The following is a 25049-nucleotide window of genomic DNA, read 5'->3' on the forward strand; positions in this document are numbered from 1 at the left end:
GCAGGATCATTTAACATTCCCTTTAAAGGGACAGCTAGGACAGAAAAGCCCACTTTAACCATCCTCTCACCTGCAGGTCAGTGGGACCACAGACAATCTCCAATGGAGGGCAGGGGTGGGGCAACAGCAGCCACGTGTGCTATATGAACCCTGGCTCTGGGACTGCTAAACAAAGTGTGAGATGGGCCAGGGGAAGAGTATGTTCAAAAGCCAACACCTACAGACTAGGCCTAGCAAGAGGCAAGCAGTCCAGTGATGCCGGGGGAGGGAAAGGCTAGGCGGCAGGCTGCGGGGAAGAGGGGAGGGCTCGGGGAACTGGAGAACTGGACAGTGTCTGTCTGCTCTAGGGCATCAGTTCCAATCCAGTGGTTCATAGTGAGTTACTCCTATCCCACTTTTGTTTCCCATCATGCCGCTGAAGCAGTCAGAACCGTCACAGCCATTTGTACTGCTTGTGCAAGGGGAACTGGGAAGGGCCTTGGTACATTTCTCAGTGGACAGATGTTTCCATCCCAAAGTCACCAGCACTTACTCAATCCTCCCCATTAGTAGTCTCAGCAGAGGGACTATGGCTGGACAGGCCACAGATTGAAGAGTCTCTCATCACCCCAGGGCTAGAGTTAGACACTGCTGGGGGAAGCAAGCACTGCCACTGCCTGTGCTGTCCCTGCACACCCGCTCTGTTAGTGGTGCCTGTTCTGGGAGTGCCTGGCAGGGCGGGGAGCTACCAGCAGGCGGAGTGAGGCCTGGATGGGACTGGGAGGAAGAGGAGCCATGTGCTGAGAGGCAAGGGAGAGGTAAACAATATGTGCCTGTCCTGGAAGCCAAGGGAGGAGCCGCTGCACACACCTGCCCTGGCATGCAGCTTCAAGCAGTGGGAGAGAGAGAGATGAAAGAAGGGCAGGGAGACAAGGGCGTGGGGAGAAAGGAGAGATGGCCAGAGAGCAGGTAGGTAGGAAGGTGCTGGTGGCCCCACCCAGCTGGAGGCGGTGTTGGGGCAGGCTTGCTCATGTCCCACCTGATAATTAACTCAATTAATTCCCCTCACTCTCTCCTGGCAGGGCATGGGAAGGGAGCCTGCATCCAGGTCAGTGTCCCTCCCAAAATACTCCACCACCAGGCAGGCTCTCACTTTCTCACACACCCTGTTTGGCCTGGGTGGGGGAAGTGGTGACTCTCTCACTGACTGAACAGGCTCAAAGGATGCTTTGTAACCCAGGAGGGAAAGGAGTCACCTGGACCAGGACTAGCAGAAGTACTGGAATGCCATTCCAGCTGCTAAAAAAGGTGCTGAAACCGTGTACTGGAGCATTCTGGCATGGCTTGAGCCCTGCTCCTGGGTATTGTCCCACACTCTGCCACAGACCTGCTAAGTGATCTTGGGCAAATCACTTCCCTTCTGGGTTTCCCCATCAGTCTCTCACACAGAGAGGCGGGGGCGGGGAGAAGGCTAAATCCACTAATACTTGCAAAGTCCTTGGATAGCAGAGGTGCTACAGACAGCAATTTCTGCTCCAACAAGCCCCTCTTGCAATGAGCCATAACCTAGGTTCCTTCCCACCTGAACAGCCACTAGCCACAGAAAGCACAAGCCAGAGACTGGGAACAATGTACTACGCAGGCTGTGTGAAGTGAAACTGAGGCAGCCTGGCGTGTCACGCCCCCACCCCCGCCCCAGCACGTTCATTCTGTGCCTGACGAGCAGCATCAAGCTTGGTTTGCCTGTGACTGCCGCGAGTGCCCAAGCAGCCTTACAGCATCCCTGAGTCTACCCAGGTTTTAGTAATTTTATACCAGTGTGTGGGGTAGAGGGGGTGGCTTTCAATCCTTTCCGCTCCTGGCAGGGGGATTCCCTGCACAGTGATTCTGAATGGCACACGAAGCTGCACTCCAGAAGCCAGCCAGGGGGCACGCTGCATGGGAAAAGCCTTGCAAAGAGCAGGCAGACAAGGAGCAACACCACCAGGCTTTTGAAGGACACCCTTCCTGGGGTGGCTAAAAATCCTCCCTTCTGCCACAGCTCAGACCACATCAACCCCCAAATCCTCCCTGACTCCCCCCTCACTGCCTTCCCCTTCAAAGCTCTGCACTGCTCAGCTCCTGCCCAAGCCGCCTTCCTTCCTCAGTGCATCCAAGCTGCCCCTTATACGTGGAGCTGTTTCCTGGGCACCTAACCACCACCCCTTTTTTTTGGACAAATTCCTCCTTAAACCTTGCAGCTTTCAGTGTCAATCCACTCTCAAAAGTGATCTTCATCTCACTGGCACCCTGGGCACCCGGCCATTCCTCCCCCTCTCCTGAAGCAATACCTAGAACCGGCTCATCTGTTCAGGGTAACCCGACAGCTTCTTAGGGCACAGACTGTGTTTTCCTTTACGGATTGTACCACACCAGGTGCACTGACTGGGCTGGCCAAGCAAATGGGGAGGGACTGACTCTACAATCCACCTAGGGTGACCAGATGTCCTGATTTTATAGGGACAGTCCCGATTTTGGGGTCTTTTTCTTATATAAGCTCCTATTACCCCCCCCCCCCACCCCACCCCCGTCCCGATTTTTCACACTTGCTGTCTGGTCATCCTAAATCCACCTCAGCAGAGGCCTGACCCTGGAGTCCCTAGAAGGCAGACCGTGTCAGATAAGGGGTGGTGCAGAGAAATCCAGCAGCCCACGACTCACTGAGGAAGGGGGAAGTCCCTCCACTTTAAGGGCTTTAAAGACCACTTCTGCCACTTTATGTTCTCTACAGTGGCTGCCTACAAAGACCTGTGTGAATCAGGTCAGGAACCAAACATACACCGTCTGAGCAAGGGGGGAAGAAACCGAAGAAGTGGGCTGTATGCTCTAATAAATTTGTTAGTCTCTAAGGTGCCACAAGTCCTCCTGTTCTTTTTGCAGATACAGACTAACATGGCTGCTACTCTGAAACCTGCTATGGGAGGGTTACACTTGGCAATTGAGCCTCATGGTCCCCACGGTACACATGCTGCTGCTGAGGGATCACAGCATAGGATAAATAAAAGTGCAGTTTGTACAGGTGGAAGCCCCTCTGAAATCACACCCAACACAGGGGGCTTTCCTTAGGGAAAGGCGAGGGCAAAAGCGACACCATGACGCTGAACCTGGCTCGCTATCTCAGAATATGTCACATCAGTAAGGGTATGTATCTCTTCTCTGCACAGTTAACTCAGACTCTAGCCCAAGACCCCTTACAATCCACACAGAAAAACCCCAAACTGGGAGGTGGTTTAAGCCTAGTTATCTTACCTGGGGTGGGGGGAGTTAGAACCCAGGCCCCACTTTAACTTGGGCTGGAACCTGCCCACTTTGCAATGAAGACACAGGCTAACTCACTTGAGTGCTGATAATCCTCCATAGTCTCCCCATAATTCCTCCCAAAGGACAGACAAGTTCTCTTTCAATTGACAACTGACTAGGAAAAAATCCTAGAGCATCTCCGCACACAGAGCCATGGGATATGTTCACACACACACACACACACACACACACACGGGCAAGTGCCGAAACAGTGAGGACACAATAATGTGGATAGGGCTTTGCTGTGGGGAAACCCTTAGGCTATGCTAACCTCGTGCCCAGACCCAGGTGCCAAGCACCCATGTTAACTGTGCAATGAAGCCATACCCTGGACTGAGAAGGAGGGAGAGACCCCTCATACTAACCACCCCATCCACTAGGCAAGGCTACAGTTTTCCTAGGATTACAGGTGACTCCAATACTCCTCATTGGTAACATCTGCCAAGCATTCCTGCAGGGCAAGAGCTGAACTAGCCTGGCTAGCAAGGAGAGCCAAGACACCTGTGAATCTACAGCATACCAATGAGCCTGTACTTTGGGTTTAGCAATATATCTGTATATGGTTTGTATCCTCTCCCCACAAAAGCTGGCCTGGGAATCGCTCAGCGACTCGAGGTGCTCATTCCACCTTTCTTCTGGTGTCCAGTCCCTGCCAGCAAGGGGAGCTCAGGACCTGAACTCTGAGCCATGCTGCCATTAGACTGCAATTCCAAATGTCATCATAATGGAAAATCCACATGCCATATCACAGGACCCACAACTGTGAACAGTGAAACTTAGCCTCTGTAATAACTGCCCATTTCCCGCCACTCAAACGCTCCTTGTGAGCTGAACTGCGTGACATTGGCCCAGGAGGGAGTGCGGAATGGTTAGAAAAGCCATTCAAGGGATTGGTGGAATGACACTTCACTTTGCTAGTGTTTTTGCAAACAGATAAGACACTCATAGGGCTCCCAAAAGGGCAGAGCATCTTCCTCTGCTCCTCACTGCCAGAGAGAGAAGAAAGTATCTCTTGATCTGGGGCCACTGGCAGAGGTGAGGTGACTCTATTAATCAGCCAGGAAAGATACAACAGGGACAGCACATGGGGCAGAAGTTGGCTGGAATGCAGGACCTCATATACCTATCTATACCCAAGGACATTGCAAAAACAGCTGAACTTCACTCCTTCAAGACCACCCACAAGGCAGCTGAAGAGAGACTGCAAACAGCCAAGCTATAAGCACTGAAGGAGTCACTCACTGAGTTGCCATCAGTTGATTAGTTTCTGGACTGCCTGCAGCCACATGGAGCTGTGAAGCCCCTGGTGGTGCATAGCATGGTGCAGCAAGAGAGATAGGGAGTTGGGCAAGACTCCAATAGCAGCAATGTACTCGCTCAGCTGTGAGGTCAGGGCTTCAAGGTCAGCGATTGTGGGAACCACTCCCACTTTCTCCACTCCGGAGGGCCAGAGCTCTGAACCCACTCAGCTCCTGGCAGTCTAGGGAGGGGTTGAGACCTCAGCTCCCTAGCAGGTCCATGCAGGTGAGTCCAGGGGAGGAGATGGGCTGGTCCCCTCTCTGCTCACAAGGCGGGGAGTAAGTTTGGTTCCCTCCCTACCAGGCAGCCCCCACATTCACGGCAGCTTCCTCTCCTCCCTCCTACCACAGGGAGTTGCTGAGTAGTAGCTGGCCCTGCAGAGCTGAGTCACCCCCAATCCCTGACCTTGAACCCTTGATTTTACAGCTCAGAGTGACTATTAGCTATTGTTGGAATTTTGCCTAACTCCCTAGCCCTTCCCTCTGCTGAACAGGAAAGGAAGTGGAGGAGAGGTGCTTTGGGAGGGCAGCAACTTGTGGGGAGGGAACTGAAGAGGAAAATGTGGTTGTTAACTGGAGGAGGAAAGGGAGAGCCTAGTAGGACTGATGGGGGGGGGGGCACACTTATAATTTTGGAATGGCTCCCCCCTCTCCAAGAGCAAGATTCTCTTCCCTTCAAGAAAGTAAAAGTAAAGCCCTACTGAAGTTTTCGGGGTGAGAGGGAAGGGGAACAGTCAGGGAGACCCATTGAGCCTTTGTCACTAGGTCCTAGTTACCTCACTTTGCATGAGAAATCCCAAGTAGTGAATGAGCCAAAAAAAACCAAAACCCAACTAAGAATGTAGAAAGATGGACCTTTGCAAGCTAGTAGAGGCCATGCACAGCTGCAGGTGTGTGTCTGGGCCAGAGGAACTTCACCTTCTAATAGGAAAGTTGCACCTTTCACGCTATCTCCTCTCTCCCTTGCAATGCCAACAAAGCAAGTAACCAGTCTTCCAGCAGGGAGATGTACTTTTCCTGAGGGGAATGAATGGCAGAACCCCACATTGGGGATTCCAGTACAGAGGACAAATTCAAACCCAAGCAGGGAGGAAAGTGGACTCCTTCCCCTGGACATTTCAGGAAGAAGCAGTCAAGTTTCTAAGAGACAGTAACGGACACTCAAGAATGAGCTGGGTGAGAAAACAAAAGCAGATTTCAGCCCCAATCATGATCCCAGTGTATCAGAATCATAACAGTTCTGATGGAACAAGTCTCCAACTGCAAAGGGAGCAGCGGGATTAACTCCAACAGTTTATCCTCCTCCCCAACTCGGAATGAGGTCTGGAGTGCCCACAACAAGTACTTTAGTGGGGAATCTTTATTCCATTCCAAGAGTGTTTTGGGTGTTCAGAGTCTCCACAACACATTCTTCTCCACGTAGTTAACAGAAAACAAAAGCGATTGCATAGCACCAGCTCCCCAATCTCCCCTATCTGCCCTGGGGAAAGTCTACACCCACCATATCAGGTCTAGTTATAGCCCACCAGGCAGGCAAGCTGCCAAACCAAGACCATTCAGTACACAGTGAACTTTATACCCAGAACGGCAGGTTGGGGATTCAAAGCCATTCCAGTCTGGGATTTCAGAGCAGGAGTTTAGGAACTGAGCCAAAGCTCAGAGATGCCCAGATTCCACAAGGAAAAAAAAATTCTCTTCCAGATCTGTAGGATCCACACCCCCGGGGATTAGTGTTCCTGACTCCAGCCACAGCAAGACTTGTACTTCCAGCTCCCAAGCACAGCACACTAACAACACAAGTCACACCTTCATGCCACCCATGGGCAGTGCACTAATGGCAGCATTCACATGCCCAGCCTTTATGTTGTGGAACCTGCACATCAGTGTGCTAGGCTTGGTCTACACTAAACCCCCAAATCGAACTAAGATACACAACTTCAGCTACGCGAATAACGTAGGTGAAGTCGACGTACCTTAGTTCGAACTTACCGCGGTCCAGACCCGGCAGGCAGGCTCCCCCGTCGACTCCGCGTACTCCTCGCGGCGAGCAGGATTACCGGAGTCGACGGGGAGCACTTCTGAGTTCGATTTATCGCATCCAGAGAAGACGCGATAAATCGAACCCAGAAGTTCGATTGCCTGCCGCCGAACCAGCGCGTAAGTATAGACAAGCCCCTAGTATCAGGATTCACATTACCAGCCTCTAAGTCAGGGATCGGCAGCCTTTGGCACACAGCCCGCCAGGGTAAGCCCCCTGGTGGGCCGGGCCGGTTTGTTTAACTGCCGCGTCCGCAGGTTCAACCGATCGCAGCTCCCACTGGCCGTGGTTTGCCGTTCCAGGCCAATGGGGGCTGCGGGAAGCGGCAGCCAGCATATCCCTCGGCCTGCACCGCTTCTGGCAGCCTCCATTGGCCTGGAACAGTGAACCGCAGCCAGTGGGAGCGATCGGCGGCACCTGCGGATGTGGCAGGTAAACAAACCGGCCCGGCCTAGCAGGGGGCTTACCCTGGCAGACTGCGTGCAGATCCCTGCTCTAAGTGCTCTGGGTGTGTGGAATCCACTCTTCCAGGAAAGTGAAGCCTTTGATGTGTAGATCCTACTAGCTAATTGTTCCAGCCTTCACCCTCCAAGCAAACAAAGATTCGCATATCAGATACTAGTGCCAGGATTCCTACACACAGCTTCCCAGCACAGTGAGATTTCCTCAAGGGCAACAGTGCCAGGATCCACCCTCCAAGCACCAGAGATAAGAAAGTCCCAGGCAGGTTCCCTTTGCTCCTCGCAGAGCAGAGGCCCAGGCTGATGCTGGAAGGAAGCCTCATTATTTGAAGATAGGCAGGAATGCATTGCCCTGTCTTTCATGCTCCTAGCTAGACTGGACTTCCCACACGGAGTTACAACATGCCCAAGGAGAGGCAGCAAGGACAGTGAATGTTTCCATGCTCCTTTAGCCTACACCAAACCAGGGGAGGTGGTGTTCTCCACATAGCAGCCTCAGTGACCATCTGAATCCCAGGGAACTGAGGTTTGCTCTTACGTTTAGAGAGAAATCAACTGATTTCCAGAGGAGCTGTTGAGGCTTGTCTTCCACTGCGCTTGGAAACTCAACAGTTCCAGCCTACCAGGCAAACTGAGTCATACCTTGGGAGCTGAGGCATAGATGGTTTCTCTGCTAGTCACACTTGGAGAAACCAGTTACTCCATAGACCAGAGGGGGACAAACTACGGCTCGCGGACCACATCCGGCCCGCAGGACCCTTCCCTCTGGCCCCCGAGCTCCTGCCAGGGAGCGGGGTCAGGACAGGCTTGCAGAGGAGGCAGCCCAATTCCCCCAGCAGCTCGGTGAGCAGGGTGGAGTCTAGCCCCTGGCCCCTCCCCTTCTGCTCCCTTCCCTCCCTCACAGTCACAGTTCCCCCAGCGCCTGGGCAGCGTGGCTGCAGCTCCGGCCGGGCGGCACAGCTATAGCACCACCAGACCTGGTGCTCCAGGGTGGCGCTGTCAGGGGGTGGAGAGCAGGGGGAGTTCTGTGGGGGCGGAAGTTGCAGGGGGCGGTCAAAGGGCCTGGGCCCTGCTGCCGGGGACAGGGGCAGAGCAAGCCAGGGTCCCCCTCCGCCCCCAGCGTGCTTGGCCCCTATCCTCATCAGCCAAGCCCAGACAGGGAGCGAGCCCTGCCCGACGGCCAGGGAGAACAGCCAGACGAGCAGGGGAAACGCACAGGGAAAGGACTGAGCCCCCCTTTCCCCCACCCCACAGGTAACGTGGGGCGGGGAGAACAGGGAGGGTTGGATAGGGGACCCCAGGAGGGGTGGTTAGGGGGTGGGGAGCAGGGGAGATTGGATAGAGGCGGGGATCCCGGGGGCGGTCAGGGGTGGGGAGCAGGGGGGGTTGGATGGGGGTGGAGGTTCCGGGGGGGTGGATAGGGGGCCAGGCCACACCTCGCTGTTTGGGGAGGCATAGCCTCCCCACAGCCTTCCCTACCTGGCCCTCCATACAATTTCTGTATCTGATGTGGCCCTAGGGCCAAAAAGTTTGCCCACCCCACCATAGACCATGCTCTTTAATGCAGCCAGATTTTCCTCTCTCCCCAAAAATAGCAGTTACAGCACAGGCTCAATCCCACCCCCAAAACCCCCTCCTCTTCCTCTTCTAGTAGCTATTTCACTTCCCCCGGGGAGACAATTACTTCACAGGAAACAACCCCCCCCCACACACACACACGTCTGACTCTGGTGCTGCACTCTGACCTTTCCCTCTGTATAGGGAAGAGTAGATGCTGCTGGCATTATCACATTCACCTGGCTGAAATGTCAAGGGGGGGAATATACTGGCCTTTCCAGTTTCTCTCTAAACCCTCATTGCAAATAACCCTCCAGCTCCATGTGGTTGCATTTTATCATGACTGCAAGGGGTGCAATCCAGCTGGGATGCTCTGCTCAGACTCCCTGTGATAGGCCCACTGGGAGGCCTTATACCACAGCCCACCCCAATTCCAGGCAAATCTGATCACTGTGTCGTATTCCACGCTTCCTGCTTTACTTTCACTACTGCCCACCCATCCTCATGGGGCAGGTGCAAGCTCCCATTTCCTCCTATGGAAAGGGAAGTTAGGTTTCCTTGGCCCATTCAGTCCTTGGATTCTCAGCTGAGACTGACAAATGGAAAAATCAATGCCAGCGGTTTTTGTGATATGGACTCATGTGACTGTCGGAGACTGAGCCTTATCAGTAATCAGGCAAGCTCAAAGAGCTCAAGAGAGATCAGAGTGACCATAAATCTCAGCACCTCAGAACAAAATAAAAGATCCACTATAAAACAACCCAGCCTGCCCAAAATAATGCCACCAAAATGCCTCCAATAAACCAAGTGAAGAGATGGGCATATTCACTCTAACGAACACGTAAGGCACTCAAGTATCACAGGAATAGGCTCATTGTAAATAAAGAGACAAGAACACGAGCCGATAGCCATCCCTGCAACCCATACACTCTTCAACTCATTTCAAATAGGAACCAAATAGCTGTGAGCAGATGAATTTCCATCACTACTGATCTGGCACAGGTTTGGCTGGGGCCCCAGAGGCAGGACAGAGAATCCATACCCCCTTCACCATCCCCCTGACTGAAACAGAGCTGCAGCCATCAGTGCAAAAGACTATATTCCATTTCATACCTCCTGAGATAGGTACCCTGAAAAGTACTGACTTTCCGATGCTTTCAAACTACAAGTACTATACAGCAAGCTGAAAATCCAAACCCATCCTTGCATTTGGATGGTGCTTTTCCGTCTGCAGCATGCCCATAAGGAAAAGGATTGGGGTGAGCGAAGGAGGAAAGGGAATGAGGGGTTAGCAGCCACTGGTTGCTTTTTTTGGTACAGACTAAAACATAAGAGATGGCAGCTTGTTTGGGGAAGTGGGCAATTGTGCTGCTTAATCAGGGAGCCAGAGAGAGGGCAGCTAGGAATTCTGGGAGGAATTTGAGCAAAGGGACAAACAGCAGCTGTACATTAAGAAACCTCTGTGAAAGGTGAGATTATATAGATGGCCAAATTGTCTTCAAAGGGGAAAGACAGTGAAAACTAGATTTACTGAGGCCTTGGCTACACTGGCGCTGTACAGCGCTGCAACTTGCTGCGCTCAGAGGTGTGAAAACGCCCCCACCCCCCGAGCGCAGCGAGTACAGCGCTGCACGCTCGCTCGCAGCGCTGCACGCTCGCTCGCAGCGCTGCACGCTCGCTCGCAGCGCTGCACGCTCGCTCGCAGCGCTGCACGCTATTCCCCTCGGAGAGGTGGAGTACTTGCAGCGCTGCCAGAGAGCTGTGAATTCTTAAGTGTAGCCAAGGCCTGAAACTCAGGGGAGCAGGCCTGGAAGGGTGTGAAGGGAGAGGGGGAGAGAAATGGACCCCAAAGGGCTTTCCCTGTCCTAAATGATAGGAAATGTTCAGGAGAAAACCCCAATACAAATTCACAGCTTCTTCCTCCTTCCAAGAGAAGAATGGGGGACACAGCTCACTTCCTTCTTTATTCTCACTTAAGTCAATGCTGTTTTCTCAGCTTCGATCCCAATAGTGGCCGACAACACTAATTAGTTTAAACCATATTATGTAACTTGATGCCTCTCCTAACTAAGTCCATACATTAAAATGGACTTCTTGACTTAGGCGCGTAAATCCTAGGTCAGGTCTCAGATGGACTAATGGGCAGCACAGATTACATGCTGGAAAGATGCAGTGAAGGATCCACATGGGCCACAAAATTATGACGTTTCCAAAGACAGCCATCCAGGCAGAGTAAATAGAAACCCAGGCACCAGTCCGATTCTCACACCCCATTGCTGAGCAATGTTATCACAGGCCAACATGGGGCCTGCAAGTCTTTACACGGAACCTACTTTTTTCTCCTCATCTCTCTTCTGTTTGTTTAACTCCATGTAACTATGTGTTTTGTTTTCCAAATCAAACGCTTTAGGACCAATGCCAGCAGCACAGCCCTTGTAAGCAACCCTGCAATAAACAAGACAGTCCTAGTGAGCAATCCTACTGGAGGCAGTTTGGGATTAGGCTGCTCCCACACCTGACCACAGGCTGTGGAGAGAGCAGAAACATACCAGGCTTGCTCCAGTGTCACCTGATTGCTGCTGTCACTATCCAGGGAAACCAGAAGGGGAGGGGACCTGTCTGTAGCCACAAACCAGGCGGCTCACAAGTGACAGAGGAGGGAAAATACAAGGACAATGATTCAATCTCAAGGATTGTTATCAAGTGAGAGTAAAATCAGATTTGCAGCCTTATGTTCCTTTCCACCCCCTCCCACTCAAGCAGCTGTGTAAAAAAAGGGATCCAGAGGAGACTCTGTCTCTGAGCTGAAGGAAACAGTACAACATAGCCCTCAATAATCTGACTAGCAATGTACTGTTTTGGTCTTCCTGAGCTGTGCTCCTGTCTGGCGGTGCTTTGAGTTTTAATCCGACGCTGTAAAGTAGGTTAAACAACTTCAACTGACCTACAATTAAATGACTCTGCCTAAGTATTTCCATCCTGAACAAACCTGCTCAACAGTGCAGGTGTTTAAGTAATCGCAACAAGGCTTTGCAGCTCCTCACTCATTCCATCTGGTAGATGTGCTCCACAAAGTCCAGACATCAGAGCAGCTAGTGTTTGAGAGGCACTGGGAAGAGGAGAGACCCCTAAAGAGGAAGGGCAGCATCCACCCAGGCAGGGAGGGGAAGAAAAGCTTGATTGACAGTTGTCTCCACTGAAGTTGGGTAGGTTCTAAAGGGACATGTCTCTTCTGCATCAGTCTCGACTAGTCTATATTTGGTACGTTTGAGCCCTGTCTATCCTGAGTACCTGATTAATCTTTGCTCAGTGGCTGAAGCTTCACAATCACTTCCCCCACTCCACAGAGATTGAAAGAGAGAAGGAGCCATTCTCAAGTCTCAGCAAGATTAAAGCCAGAGATGGGGCCAGATGGCCAACCAGACGGAGCTGAACTAAGAAGTCCACCCTAAAAAAAAGAGGGAATCTGAGCACCCAATGTGCTTTCCTCCTCCCCTCTACAATGGGACCAAGCCCTAACACTGGCAAGATTTCACTTCACATAAAAAAATCAGGATATTTCTAATACAGTACTGGGATAATTCTAACACTCCCAGAACCCCTCACATGTGGTTACCACCAGGCACTGGAGAGAAAACCCAAGGGTGGCTTGAATAGTACAGGGGCTTCAGCAAAGAGGCCAGATCTCATTGCTTTGACAATGAGCCTCTCCAGCACACAATCATTCCCTCTTCCCCACTCCCTGCGCCAGCTTTAATCCCTCAGGAGTCACATGTGTACTGCTATTTTACTGAATGGAATTAGAGAGACTCTCTCATTCACGTGGTCTGGGGTTCCAGCATACCCTAGTATTTAGGAGAACCACAGCCACACCCTATATGCAGTGTATAATATGCAGAGTCTTAAAGGTCAAGGGCACCTGAGCTACTCAGTTTTAACTCTCACAGCTTGGAATCAAGGCGCTCTTCCAAGAATGGTGGATGAGATGGGAACAGCAACTCCTCACATAAATGGAGTCCTTCCCAGGCCTTGAGGTCTTACTCTGTCTGCAGAACTTAGTCAGCTCTGCCCCAAACGAGGATGAAAAAGAACCCTACCCCAGAAAAACTTACCCCACCAAAAAAAAATAGATTGATGCCCACCACAATCCAAGGCCCCTCACAGCTGAGGGGTGAACATGGGGCATGATTCTCCCATAACATCACTGCCTGGCACAGGCATCCCCTAGCCCTGTCACATCAACCAGCACTATTATATCTCAACGCTCTCCCATGCCTACCAGTATCCACCATGATTATCTATCACCACCCTTACTCATAAACCCCTGGCATGGTTATTCCCCAATCCCACAGGTAAATCAAGTCCCATTCCAGAGATACTGAACCCCTCAGACCACACTCGGGTAAAATCTCAGATTAACTGCAGTGAGTGAACCAAATGGGGAGGGGCTGTGTGGGAGTCAAAGGGCATTATTCCTTGGACCTTCCCTTGTATCTTCCAAGTCAATTCTGTTAACTCTCTAAATAATTATTATACACACACTCCTACCATCCTTCCTGGATCCAACAAACTGCCTGTGGCTTTGGTTATCCCCAATATATGAAAACTCTTCCAGATTCATCACAGATACAGAGGTCACATGGGGCCACTATTCACACACGGGATGATTTGGAATATGATCCTTGGGCTAAGGCTTGTGTGTTATTCCAAATGTACAAAGACAGCAAGAAGCTGAGAATTGTGGCTCGACAGCTACAAGGCACCTTGCTCTGGCAACTGGACAGGATTCAGCGTGTGCCATTTCCTCTGACTTCATCTTGATTGGAAAAGCCAAATAAAATGTATCTGAATCCAGCTGAGGTGGTGGGGCTGGTTGGGGGCCACTCTGACACTAAAAAGCACAATTGCAGAGCCCAGACTTTAGACTCGAAAAGGCAGCATCCCCTCCCATCTCTTCAGCAGGCTCCTGACAAGAGATTAACTCCTGTATCAAGTCACCTCACCTCTCCCCCTGCCCAGATTTGACCTCCACACTCAGTCATAGTAGAGTATGGGACCAATTTGATGTCTTAGATAGCCCTGAGTCACTTTGTCAGCAGGCCCAGCTCCCCATACCTGGCAAACTATTTGTAACTCACGTGAAGGCAAAGAAGAGGGTGGTGGCTCCCACTAGGAAGATGGCAGCAGCTGAGACCGGGACATATTTGCTGGGTTTGAATCTCTTTCCAGATGCTGCTGGCATGTTGGAGCTCTGGTGGGGGATCCGCCCTGCAGCATAGCCCAGGCCCAACTGGAGTCAGAATGGACACGAAAAGGGGGAGGGGACCTTCGGAAAGGAGGAGGGGGGTAGAGGGAGAAGACAGGAGGGAGAAGTCGTGGGGGTAAGCAGTTACCCAACTTCCTGAAATACACTTAGAGAGTGTTCCAAATGGAGCAGAAGGCAGGAGGAAATAATCCAGAGGAAGGATCCACACCGATTCCTGAAGGGAGAGGCCCAAGAACACAGCCAAGGGAGTCCACGCTGCTCCCTGAGAGTTTGGGGATGTATGGAAGGAGATTTAAAAAATAAAATGGGAACCTGAATTCCAGTTTAAACTACTGCTGGAACACGACAGCTGCGAGCAGCCAAACTACAGGTGCAGAAGCACCTCCCCAAGCAGCTTGTGGCAAAGGCTGGCTTCAAAAGTGGAGGCAACGAGATTTTATAAGTTAGGGTGGGGAAAGTGGCAAATGGAAGTTGCAGAACTCTGCAGCACATGGAGGGAAGCCAAGCTGAGGAAGTCCTTTCCACCCTGGTGAGTGCTCCGGGAAAGTTGGCCAACTCAGGAACAGGCCGCCATTAGATTTCTTTGAAAAAACCCATATCAAAATCCCAAGGAAGCCTCCTCTCCTTTTCCTTTTTAATCTGTTCCTGGTATCCAGCAGTCCCCTCCAGTCACAGCTCAGGTGTACAGGGTTATCCTGAGACAATGTGCTTGTCTTCCTCACACTGCTTGGCCCTCTCCTCCCCCTCACCCGAGGCAGTTGCAGAAACACACTCCCTGATTTCACCAGGATCTGAGGCTGGCTAGCGGTGGTTGTTTAATTTTATTTATTTCTCTCTTGACGGCTAAAGCTGGGTAACAGCTGGTGCGAGGTTGAGCTGTAAATCCTTTTCTTTGAAAGGGGGGGTTAGAGGGTGAAGTCAGTTGGCTTGTGTGTTTTCGTCCTCTTCCTATTTGTTCCCTTTTGTATGACACCCAAAACTCTAGTTTCCACTTGGTTTTTATAAACAAAATTGAATTTCAAATCCTTTCTGTGGTGATGGTCTCCACAAAATCCTGGGCAGGTGAGGTGAGACTTGAAAGTTTTCAGACAATTCTGTTAAAACGCCAGAATGCAACTGATAATTAAAACAATGCTGACTGGGCCCTTCTCACCCATGGCCTGGGAATCTAAGTCTGTTCCAAGCTGCTCCATTTTCATCTCCCTCCCCCATATAAAACCATTCCTCAATCCATATTTGTTAAAAAAATCATAAAATAATTAAAACTTGACATCTGGAATTCCACACTTTATCTAGGAGAAAAAAGAAAAAAAAATAACAAGTCAGGAAAAATAACCATTTAGCATATATTTAATATTAATAATGCAATCTGCATCTTCAAGGTACTGTATAAGCATTAGTTTGAAGAGGAAAACATGGTCTAGAGGTCTTAGAACCAGGTTGGGGATCAAGAGATGTTGAGTTCTCACCCAACTCTGACACAGACTCACTCTAGAGGTTTGGGCATGTCACTTAACATATCTGAGACTCAGTTTCTACATCTGCATAATTGGGATAATGATATACAACTCTCACTGAGAGATAAACTGTTATTTTTAGTCAGTAACTGATGGCCTTAACTAACAATCAGCTAACATGCTTATTTACTGTAACAGGACAGCCAGCACATCTGAGAGGACATTCCACTAAATAAGGCTGCAAATTTTAAAGATGCATACAAATAAGTGTTCTATCAGACTTTGGGAATTGATTTTGTTTTTAAGGTCTTTGGCATAGCCCCATATCCCCCTTTCCCCAGCACAGAGTAATCACTGTTCTGCTTTGTCCAATCTCTCATCCCCAGCTGCTCCTACTTTCTCATCCAACCCAATCACTCGACACTGAACATTTCATCTTCCCTTCCAATCCTTCTCCACTGCCTCCCTCTTCTATCCTCACAGGCAACTCCACTGTCACAGTTTCCCCAGCTCATCACCACAGCAGCATCTTCAACTCTTCCCTCCACACCCCACCCCTGTTCCCTCTATGTCCTGTTTCTTCCTCTCTGATATTACCAGGATCTGCCCTTTCCTCGCTAACCCCACCACCTGCACCTTTCACCACATCTCGTTCATCTCTCACCTCCATTTCTGGGACCATCTTCTCTTCCACCTCTCACCTTTCCCCCTTTAGGCCACCATAAATCCCTCCATTATTTCTCATTCTCTCCACCTCATCAAATTCAAGCTCTCTCTTTTCATCTGCAAGATGCCTACTCACTATTCTAATTTTGTCCTCTTCTTACACCCACTTATTCATTATAGCTCCTCCCAATGTTCTCTCGTTACTCCTCCTTTCATCACCTCTTCCTCCTCAGCTTTGGGTCTTCCACTATACTTCCTCTTAGATGCCTGAACAGTTTCACTCTTCCTGTTTGCCAGGAGCCCTCTCTCCCCTTAAAATCCATTTCTATGAGAAATCTTTCCCATTGTGTTTTCCTCCCCACAAGTCTCTCCACCCCTTGTCTGAACTGCTGCCCTGTATCTCATCACTCCAAGACTATCAGACCTACAAGGCAAGGAACGCAACTTACTCTATTCTTTGTAAAGAACAGTGCACATGCACCATGCTAGAGAAACAATTTGTAATGATTTCACAACATTTCACTACTTAATTTCCATTGCCACTGGTAATCATTGCAGTTTCTGTTTAACTCCCTGTAACACAATGGTACAAGTATTACAAGTAGAATGCTTGTGGAGATCAGCTTACTGGGGAGGAGAGGGGAGTTCTGTCTCCATGACCAATTCCATAGTCTGTGTTGTTTTGCCAAATACAGTGGTGGTTTGCGTGATGTGGTTATAATATCCCAGAGTATATTAAGGCAGAAATCTCAACTCGGTTTACATGGGATAGGCCACCAAATAACCAGCACACTTAGACTCTGGCATAGGGACCATCTTTTTGTTCTGTGTTCGTACGGCACTTAGAACAATGGGGTTCTGGGTCCATGATAAGGGCTCCTAGGTGCTACATTAACACAAATAATAAAAAATAGGGCAAGAGCTTTTTGTAACTACTATCCCAAGAACACATCCAAAACAGCAGTTTACAGAGGAAAGGCCCTGTACCCAATTCCCAACCCCCTCAGCCATCCAGTCTACCCTTGGTTAGTGCAAATCTACAACTCATTTCGAGAAGTTAAATCCCCACACTGCACTCTTTTCACCATCCTCTGCCTTTGTACCCCATGAAATGCCCGTTAAATTTCTTCCATTTCTGAATAGAGATGCACTGGCCAGCCCAGGAGGTCAGCCTCTCCCTTCCACTGGAATCTGAATGCCTAATTTTATTAAAATAAAGAAGATAGTCACATAACTGACACTATTCCATTTTTAAATTCATCATCCAAACTTAAGAATTTCAACTATCCCCATATCGACTGGGTACGACACCTCAGGATGGGATGCAGAGATAAAGTTTCTTTACACCTTAAATGTCTGTTTCTTGGAGTAGCTAGTCCTCCCACAAGAGGAGTGACAATTCTTGATTTAGTCCTAAATCAACAGGATCTGGTCCAAGAGGTGACTGTAGCTGGACTGCTTGGTATTAGTGACCATAAGATAATTAAATTTAACATCCCTGTGGCAGGGAAAACACCACAGCAACCCAACACTGTAGCATTTAATTTCAGAAAGGGGAACTATACAAAAATGAGGAGGTTAAACAGAAATTAAAAGGTACCGTGCTAAAAGTGAAATCCCTGCAAGTCACATGGAAACTTTTTAAAGACCCCATAATAGAGACTCAACTTAAATGTATACCCCAAATTAAAAAACACAATAAGAGAACCAAAAAGTGTCACCAGTGGCTAAACAACAAAGTAAAAAAAGCAATGAGAGGCAAAAAGGCATCCTTTAAAAAGTGGAAGTTAAATCCTAGTGAGGAAAATAGAAAGGAGCATAAACTCTGTCAAATGAAGTGTAAAAATATAACTAGGACACCAAAAAAGAATTTGAAGAACAGCTAGCCAAAGACTCAAAAGTAATAGCAAAAAAATGTTTAAGTACATCAGAAGCAGGAAGCCAGCTAAACAATCAGTGGGGCCACTGGATGATCGGGATGCTAAAAGAGCACTCAAGGACAATAAGGCCATTGCAGAGAAATTAAAGGAATTTTTTTTGCACCCGTCTTCACGGCTGAGGATGTGAGGGAGATTCCCAAACCTGAGCCAATCTTTTTAAGTGACAAATCTGAGGAACTGTCCCAGATTGAGGTGTTATTAGAGGTGGTTTTGGAATAAAATGATAAACTAAACAGTAATAAGTAAGACTACATTTTAGTCACGGGTATTTTTAGTAAAAGTCATGGACAGGTCATGGGCAGTAAACAAAAATTCACAGCCCGTTACCTGTCCATGACTTCTACTCTATATACCCCTGACTAAATCTGGAGGGAGAGCAGCCTGGGTGGGCCCGCAGATGCTGGGAGAGGGCAGCCCGGGAGGGCAGGGGGGCACCATGGAAGCTGGGGGAAGGGGCGGGTGCGGCCCAGGACCCCTGCTGGTGCTGGGTGTGCAGGCAGCAGCTCGCAGCCCGGCCAGGATCCCAGCTGGTGCTGGGGGGGGGGGGGGGGATTGGCGGGGCCCGCATGTTCCCTTCCTGGCTCCGCGCTCCCGGGAAGCGATGATATCCCCCTCGCTCAGCTCCTGGCAGAGGCATGGCCAGGCAGCTCTGTGAACTGCCCCTGCCCAGAGAGCCGGCTTTCCCATTGGCCGGGAACCGGAAAACTCCCAAATGGCTTTCCAACATTTTGTGTATTCTGATACCTGCTTTGAAGAAACACCCCAAAATAAAACTTTAATAAATTAAACTTCACCCAACCCACCCTATCACTTGTGGATTCAGGGAAAAAGGCCTCTTTTGTATTTACAAGGTTTGCTTGCAGGTGATTATTTGTAGTAAATGGTTTCACCTAGAACTTCCTGTTTTCACTCACATGTTAATGTCTCTGAACAGTATCATTTTAGGCTGAAATTTTCCATGCTTGATCTTGGCCTAAAATTATTTTTTCTAGAGTAAAAAATGTAACTAGGTCTAGACTAGAATTTAAAGGTGTATGATGTTAGACTGAGTTAGGTAGCTGGATCTAATCAAAGTTTTGGAAGATGTAACATCACACCTTTAAATCCTCAGCTGGACAAGGTCTGTTTTTTGGGAGTTCACACCTCTACGGAAGCATAGTCCATATGTGCATTGTTGCAGCCAGTGATGGGTGCTTCTGATAGGCAGTCTGATTGTGTGGATAGGACTGAGGCAGGAGATGTGGGTTTTATTCCTGACTCTGCAACTGGAGTCACTGTGACATCTTGGGCAAGACATTTCACCTATGTGCCTCATCTGTAAAAAGTGGATAATACTTGCTCTCCTTTTTAAAGCACTTTGAGATCTGTGGCTGGAAAGCAGGGCTATATGGGTTTACTAGAACAGTAGTAGTAGCAGCAGCTAGGCTGGTATTAAGTCTGGAGTAAGACTTTTGCCCCTCCTTTTCCTCCTCTTTAAAAAAAAATATAGAAAATGAAATGCATAAAACTACCACCGGTGCCATAGTAGGCACTGCACATAAGGAAATGCAAAAATAAAAGTTGTTCCTCCCAACCCCTGGCAACATTAACAGCTTGTGTGTAATATTTTCTATTCAGTGTTTTTTTTAACATATTCTCTTTAAGAAAAACAGGAGAAGAACATTGATTAAATGATAAGCTCTTTGATACAGGGACCTTTTTTTTTGTTTATTTAATTACAGTGCCTAGTCCAACAGGGTCCTGATTCCTAATTGGGCTGCCTGCAGGCTAACTCAGTACAAATAAGATATTTCATATGAACAGTGTGCCCAAGTTAATGTTGCTATGGGAATCTTAATGTTTATATTTTCTAACTCTAATTCTGAGCTGTACAGCTCTACAATTGCATTAATACAGGACTAATTTTGCATTTAACTTTGTTAATTTTAATCTGTAGGTTACATCTGAATCTATCTATATAATATATTTGTCTTTAATGAAAAGATGCCTTTCACTTACCCAGGTACTGTAACGTCAAGGCCCTTCATTTTCAGTTTTTATTTTGTTCAGAATTTCTCAGTGTTCATTACAAACATTTTAAAATGTATGAAAATCAGTGCAAAAAAATAACTTCACTTTTTTGGGTAATAGTGAGGTGAATATTAGGGGATGGGAGGACAGAAAAAAGCAACAAAAAGAAAAAAGCAAAAGTATTGAAAGTAAAAGCAGTTTAATGCTGTGATGTATTTTAGGAACTGCCCATTAACAGTAGGTACATATATGCACATGTGGGTTTCTGCACATCTTCCATTAGTTTGCTTTACATTTATACTTAAGACTAATTTATTATTAACATAAATACGCCTACATCTAATGCACTGGATTTCCTTAAAATAATCAGGAATTTCATGTACTTAAGTGGTCCAAATTTCAGGTGAATATTGGTAAAAAAACAAATATCTTTTGTAAAACCTGGGAATTTTTTGGTAAAAACTGAAAGCAAAGGGCCTTATGTTTCATGGATGACCTTCCCTGCAGAGGTGCTGTCTAGAACTCCTTTCAGATCCCATTAGCATCTCTCCCAGCTGGAAACCAAAGGCTTTTGTAACAGAAGTGATGTACAGTACTTCTTTTGGTGAAGTGTGAGAGCCTTGGTCTGGATTGGCTGTGTCTTAATTGCCACTGGACTGGCCTATTTAAAAACACCATGTAAATCTCCCATCCCAGCGCCATACTAGGTCAGGCCAAAGATCCATCTAGCCCAGTATCATGTTTTCTGACAGTGGCCAATGCCAGGTGCCCCAAAGGGAATGAACAGAACAGGTAAGCATCAAGTGATCCATACCCTGTCACCCATTCCCAGCTTCTGGAAAACAGAGCCTAGGGACACCATCCCTGTCCATCCCAGCTAATAGCCATTGATGGATATAACCTCATGAATTTATCTAGTTCTTTTTTGAACCCTGTTATAGTCTTGGCCTTCACAACATCCTTTGGCAAAGAGTTCCACAGGTTGACTGTGCGTTGTGTGGAAAAATACTTCCTTTTGTTTGTTTTAAACCTGATGCCTATTAATTTCATTTGGTGACCCCTAGTTCTTGTGTTATGAGTAAACAACACTTCCTTATTTACTTTCTCCACACCAGTCATGATTTTATAGACCTCTATCATATCCTCCCCCGTCGTCTCTTTTCCAAGCTGAAAAGTCCCAGTCTTATTAATCTCTCCTCATATGGCAACCGTTCCATACCCCTGATCATTTTTGTTGCCCTTTTCCGAACCTTTTCCAATTCTAATATATCTTTTTTGAGATGGAGCGACCACATCTGCACGCAGTATTCAAGATACGGGCATACCATGGATTGATATAGAGGCAATATATTCTGTCTAATTTTCTGTCTTATTATCTAGGCCTTTCCTAATGAGTCCCAACATTGTTCTTTTTTTGACCACTGCTGCACACTGGATGTTTTCAGAGAACTATCTACAATGACTTCCAAGATCTCGTATGGGAAGGCAATTTGGATTTAGACAGGGCAGTAATATACAGGACAGGGTGTAATTTGGATTTACACAGAAAAGGAGTGAGACAGAGCAGGGCATAATTTAGATTTACAGAGATGGGGGGCAATATTCAGAGCAAGGAATAATTTGGATTTTATACATAGTTCCCTTGGGGGGGTAATTTTTCAGTTATTTTGTAAATGTCACCAAACAGCAGCACAAAACTAACGTGCCTGCCAGTTAGTTTATGGCCCCATTTGATGGCATCCATAGTGCATGCTGGAAAATGCTTGTGTGTGTGATTGATCCATGCTGCACTCTACTCAAAGTGCAGCATAAGACAGAAGTGGCCTGTAAACAAAGTTGGGATGCTAGATTTTCAATCACAGTGGGACATAAGAGTCAGTGCATCTCAGCTCAGATGTTAATCTTTGACAAAATATACACTTTATTATACAAAAATATCCCACAGGCAATAGCAAAAACTACCTCAGTCATCTGAGATCCAAACTGTCCTTGGTCAAATAACTTTAAAAAAAATCCCCCCCCCCTTCGCCCCCAACCCAGGCTTACCCAGGAAGGGGTCAGTAGCCTGAGTTTATTAGAATGGGGTGAATTGTAGGTTCCTTTTGGGGGCTGTAATTGTAATCTATATTGGGGTAAAGAAATTTGAAAGTGGATGCAACTGACATTTACTCAGGTGGATGAGTGGTAACTTTTCTGATCTATGGGCATATAATACAGGGCAACTATCTGAGAAGTCTATTTTAGGTACTTATCTGGCCCGCCCCATCACCATAGTACACCTCACAATACCCCTGTGAAATAGGGAAGTGCTATTACCCCCATTTTACAGATGAGGTAAGTAAACTCACCCATGGTCACCCACAGAGTCTGTGATGGAGCTGGGAACTGAACTTGGGTGTCCAAATCCTAAAATAACACCCTTTCTTTTCATGCACAGGGAAGGGGGATTCCAAGAAAGAGAAAACAGGTTTCATGCAGGGGAGGCACTGTAATCCAATGGAGGGAAGAATTTAATTCAGGGAAACGAGGATTCTAAAACCAGAAAACAGGACTTGCACAAGTGAACATTGTTTCAGAGTGATAGCCGTGTTAGTCTGTATCAGCAAAAACAGCAAGGAGTCCTTGTGGCACTTTAGAGACTAATAAATAATCCGAGAAGGGGTGGTACATCAAGGAACATGGCATACAATCCAGGGATGGAGGCAACAGGAGTGGAAATATAGATGGGGTGGGAACATAACTGCATGTGCTGGCTAGAGAATAGGGATGTAAAGCCAGGGAAATTAATTAATTAGGGATCACAAGTGGGGTTATAGTGGCAAAGGCAAACTCAAAAGATAGTAAGGGTCCACACCAGAATAAAGGGGGAAGGGAGGGTTGCACATGGGTGACGGAATTCAATACAAGGAAGGAGGGCTGCAGGGTGGAGAGAATCAGCAGGAGAGTTATACTGAATAGGGGGTGTCACACACAGGATACGATGAGTGGGGAAAGGTCAAATATGGGGAAAAGTGTCTCTGTGGGGGAAGGGAGTCACACATGAGGGGAGGGAACCAGGGGTCTCCAGATCACACACAAAGAAAGGGCTTCTGTGGGAGACCAGATCTCTGGGGGGGGGTAGGGGTGCTGAGAGGAGTCTCTGTGATGGAGGAATCTATGAAGGCGGGTATACTGAAAGGGGAGGGATCGTAGGGGCAAGGGTCTGTGGGTGCTGTGGGGTGTCCCTTTAGGGGGAGGGGCAGCGTGGAGAAGGGCTCTATGGGAGCGGGGATGTCTCCCCGTTTGGGGATGGGTCTGTAGGTGCAGAAGAGGTCTCGCTCTGTGTAGGGAGGGGCAGGGTGGGGGTACTAGGAAAGAGGCATCTGTGAATACTGGGGTTGTCTGTAGGGGGAGAAGCACTGTGGTGGATGGGGTGCTGAAGGCAGAGGAATCTATGGGTGCTGTGGAGTGTCTCCATAGGGGAAGGATCAGTATGCAGGAAGGGTCTGTGGGTGCTGAAGGATGTTTCTGTGTAGGTGGAGGGGCAGGGGGGAGAAGCAGTGTGAAGGCAGGGGTCTCTGGGGGAGGAGGAACAGTGTGAGGTGGGATATGTCTCTGTGGGGAGAGGAACAGGCTAGGGGCAGAGGTGCTGAGAGGGTGTCTGTATGGGGAGGGGCAGTGCGGGGGTTGAGGGATCTGAGGGGGAGAGGCAATGGGGGGGAGAAGTAATGTGGGACACAGGCACTGGAGGAGGAAGGGGTCTGTGGAGATGGGGGCGCTGAAGGAAGAGGGGCAGTGGGGGGGTTGAGGGATCTCAGGGGGAGAGGCAGGGGGGAGGAGTAGCGTGGGACACGGGCACTGGAGGAGGAAGGGATCTGTGGAGGTGGGCGCTGAAGGAAGAGGGGCAGTGGGGGGGCTGAGGGATCTGGGGGGGAGGCAGTGTGTGGGGAGGAGAAAGGGGTCTGTGGAGGTGGGCGCTGAAGGAAGAAGGGCAGTGGAGGGCTGAGGGAGCTGAGGGGGGAGGCAGGGAGGGAAGAGGAAGAGGTCTGTGGAGGTGGGGGTGCTGAAGGAAGAGGAGCAGTGGGGGGGCTGAGGGGGGAGGCGGGAGGGTCTGTGGAGGTGGGCGCTGAAGGAAGTGGGGCAGTGGGGGGCTGAGGGATCTGAGGGGGGAGGCGGGGGGGTCTGGAGGTGGGGGGGTCTGGAGGTGGGGGGGTGAAGGAAGAGGGGCAGTGGGGTGCTGAGGGATCTGAGGGGGGAGGCGGGGGGGTCTGTGGAGGTGGGGGGCTGAAGGAAGAGGGGAAGTGGAGGGCTGAGGGATCTGAGGGGGGAGGCGGGGGGTCTGTGGAGGTGGGCGCTGAAGGAAGAGGGGCAGTGGGGGGCTGAGGGGGGAGACGGGGGGTCTCTGGAGGTGGCGCTGAAGGAAGAGGGGCAGTGCGGGGCTGAGGGGGAGACGGGGGGGGTCTGTGGAGGTGGTGCTGAAGGAAGAGGGGCAGTGCGGGGCTGAGGGGGGAGGCGGGTGGGTCTGTGGAGGTGGCGCTGAAGGAAGAGGGGTAGTGGGGGGCTGAGGGGGGGTCTGTGGAGGTGGCGCTGAAGGGAGAGGGGCAGTGGGGGGGCTGAGGAGGAAGCGGGAGGTGGGCGCTGAAGGAAGAGGGGCAGTGGGGGGGCTGAGGGGGGAGGCGGGGGGGGGTCTGTGGAGGTGGGCGCTGAAGGAAGAGGGGCAGTGGGGGGGCTGAGGGATCTGAGGGGGGGGTCTGTGGAGGTGGCACTGAAGGGAGAGGGGCAGTGGGGGGCTGAGGGGGAGGCGGGGGGGTCTGTGGAGGTGGGTGCTGAAGGAAGAGGGGCACTGGGGGGGCTGAGGGGGGAGGCGGGGGGGTCTGTGGAGGTGGCGCTGAAGGGAGAGGGGCAGTGGGGGGGCTGAGGGGGGCTGAGGGGGGGTCTGTGGAGGTGGGCGCTGAAGGGAGAGGGGCAGTGGGGGGCTGAGGGGGGAGGTGGGGGGGTCTGTGGAGGTGGCGCTGAAGGAAGAGGGGCAGTAGGGGGGGCTGAGGGATCTGAGGGGGGG

At 49.6% G+C, this 25049-nt stretch overlaps 1 protein-coding gene across 5 annotated transcripts in view; it reads right to left on the reverse strand.

Annotated features, from left to right (window-relative positions):
• Positions 1-25049, reverse strand: part of ZDHHC5 (zinc finger DHHC-type palmitoyltransferase 5) — a 40089-nt gene that overhangs the window by 12516 nt on the left and 2524 nt on the right. For 2 of the 5 annotated variants that reach the window (XM_008171680.4, XM_065591309.1), the window contains exon 2: positions 13811-15230. The exons of 1 other annotated variant lie outside the window; for it this stretch is intronic. In XM_008171680.4, the coding sequence (XP_008169902.2) occupies positions 13811-13914 (104 nt within the window). In that variant the 5' untranslated portion in view covers positions 13915-15230. Of the gene's footprint in view, positions 1-13810; positions 15231-16689; positions 17033-22359; positions 22498-25049 lie in introns of those variants that run through there. 2 more of the 5 variants (XM_065591307.1, XM_065591308.1) reach the window with 2 other exon arrangements.

This window comes from Chrysemys picta, chromosome 4 (assembly GCF_011386835.1).
Source record: "Chrysemys picta bellii isolate R12L10 chromosome 4, ASM1138683v2, whole genome shotgun sequence".
Lineage (NCBI taxonomy): Eukaryota > Metazoa > Chordata > Testudines > Emydidae > Chrysemys > Chrysemys picta.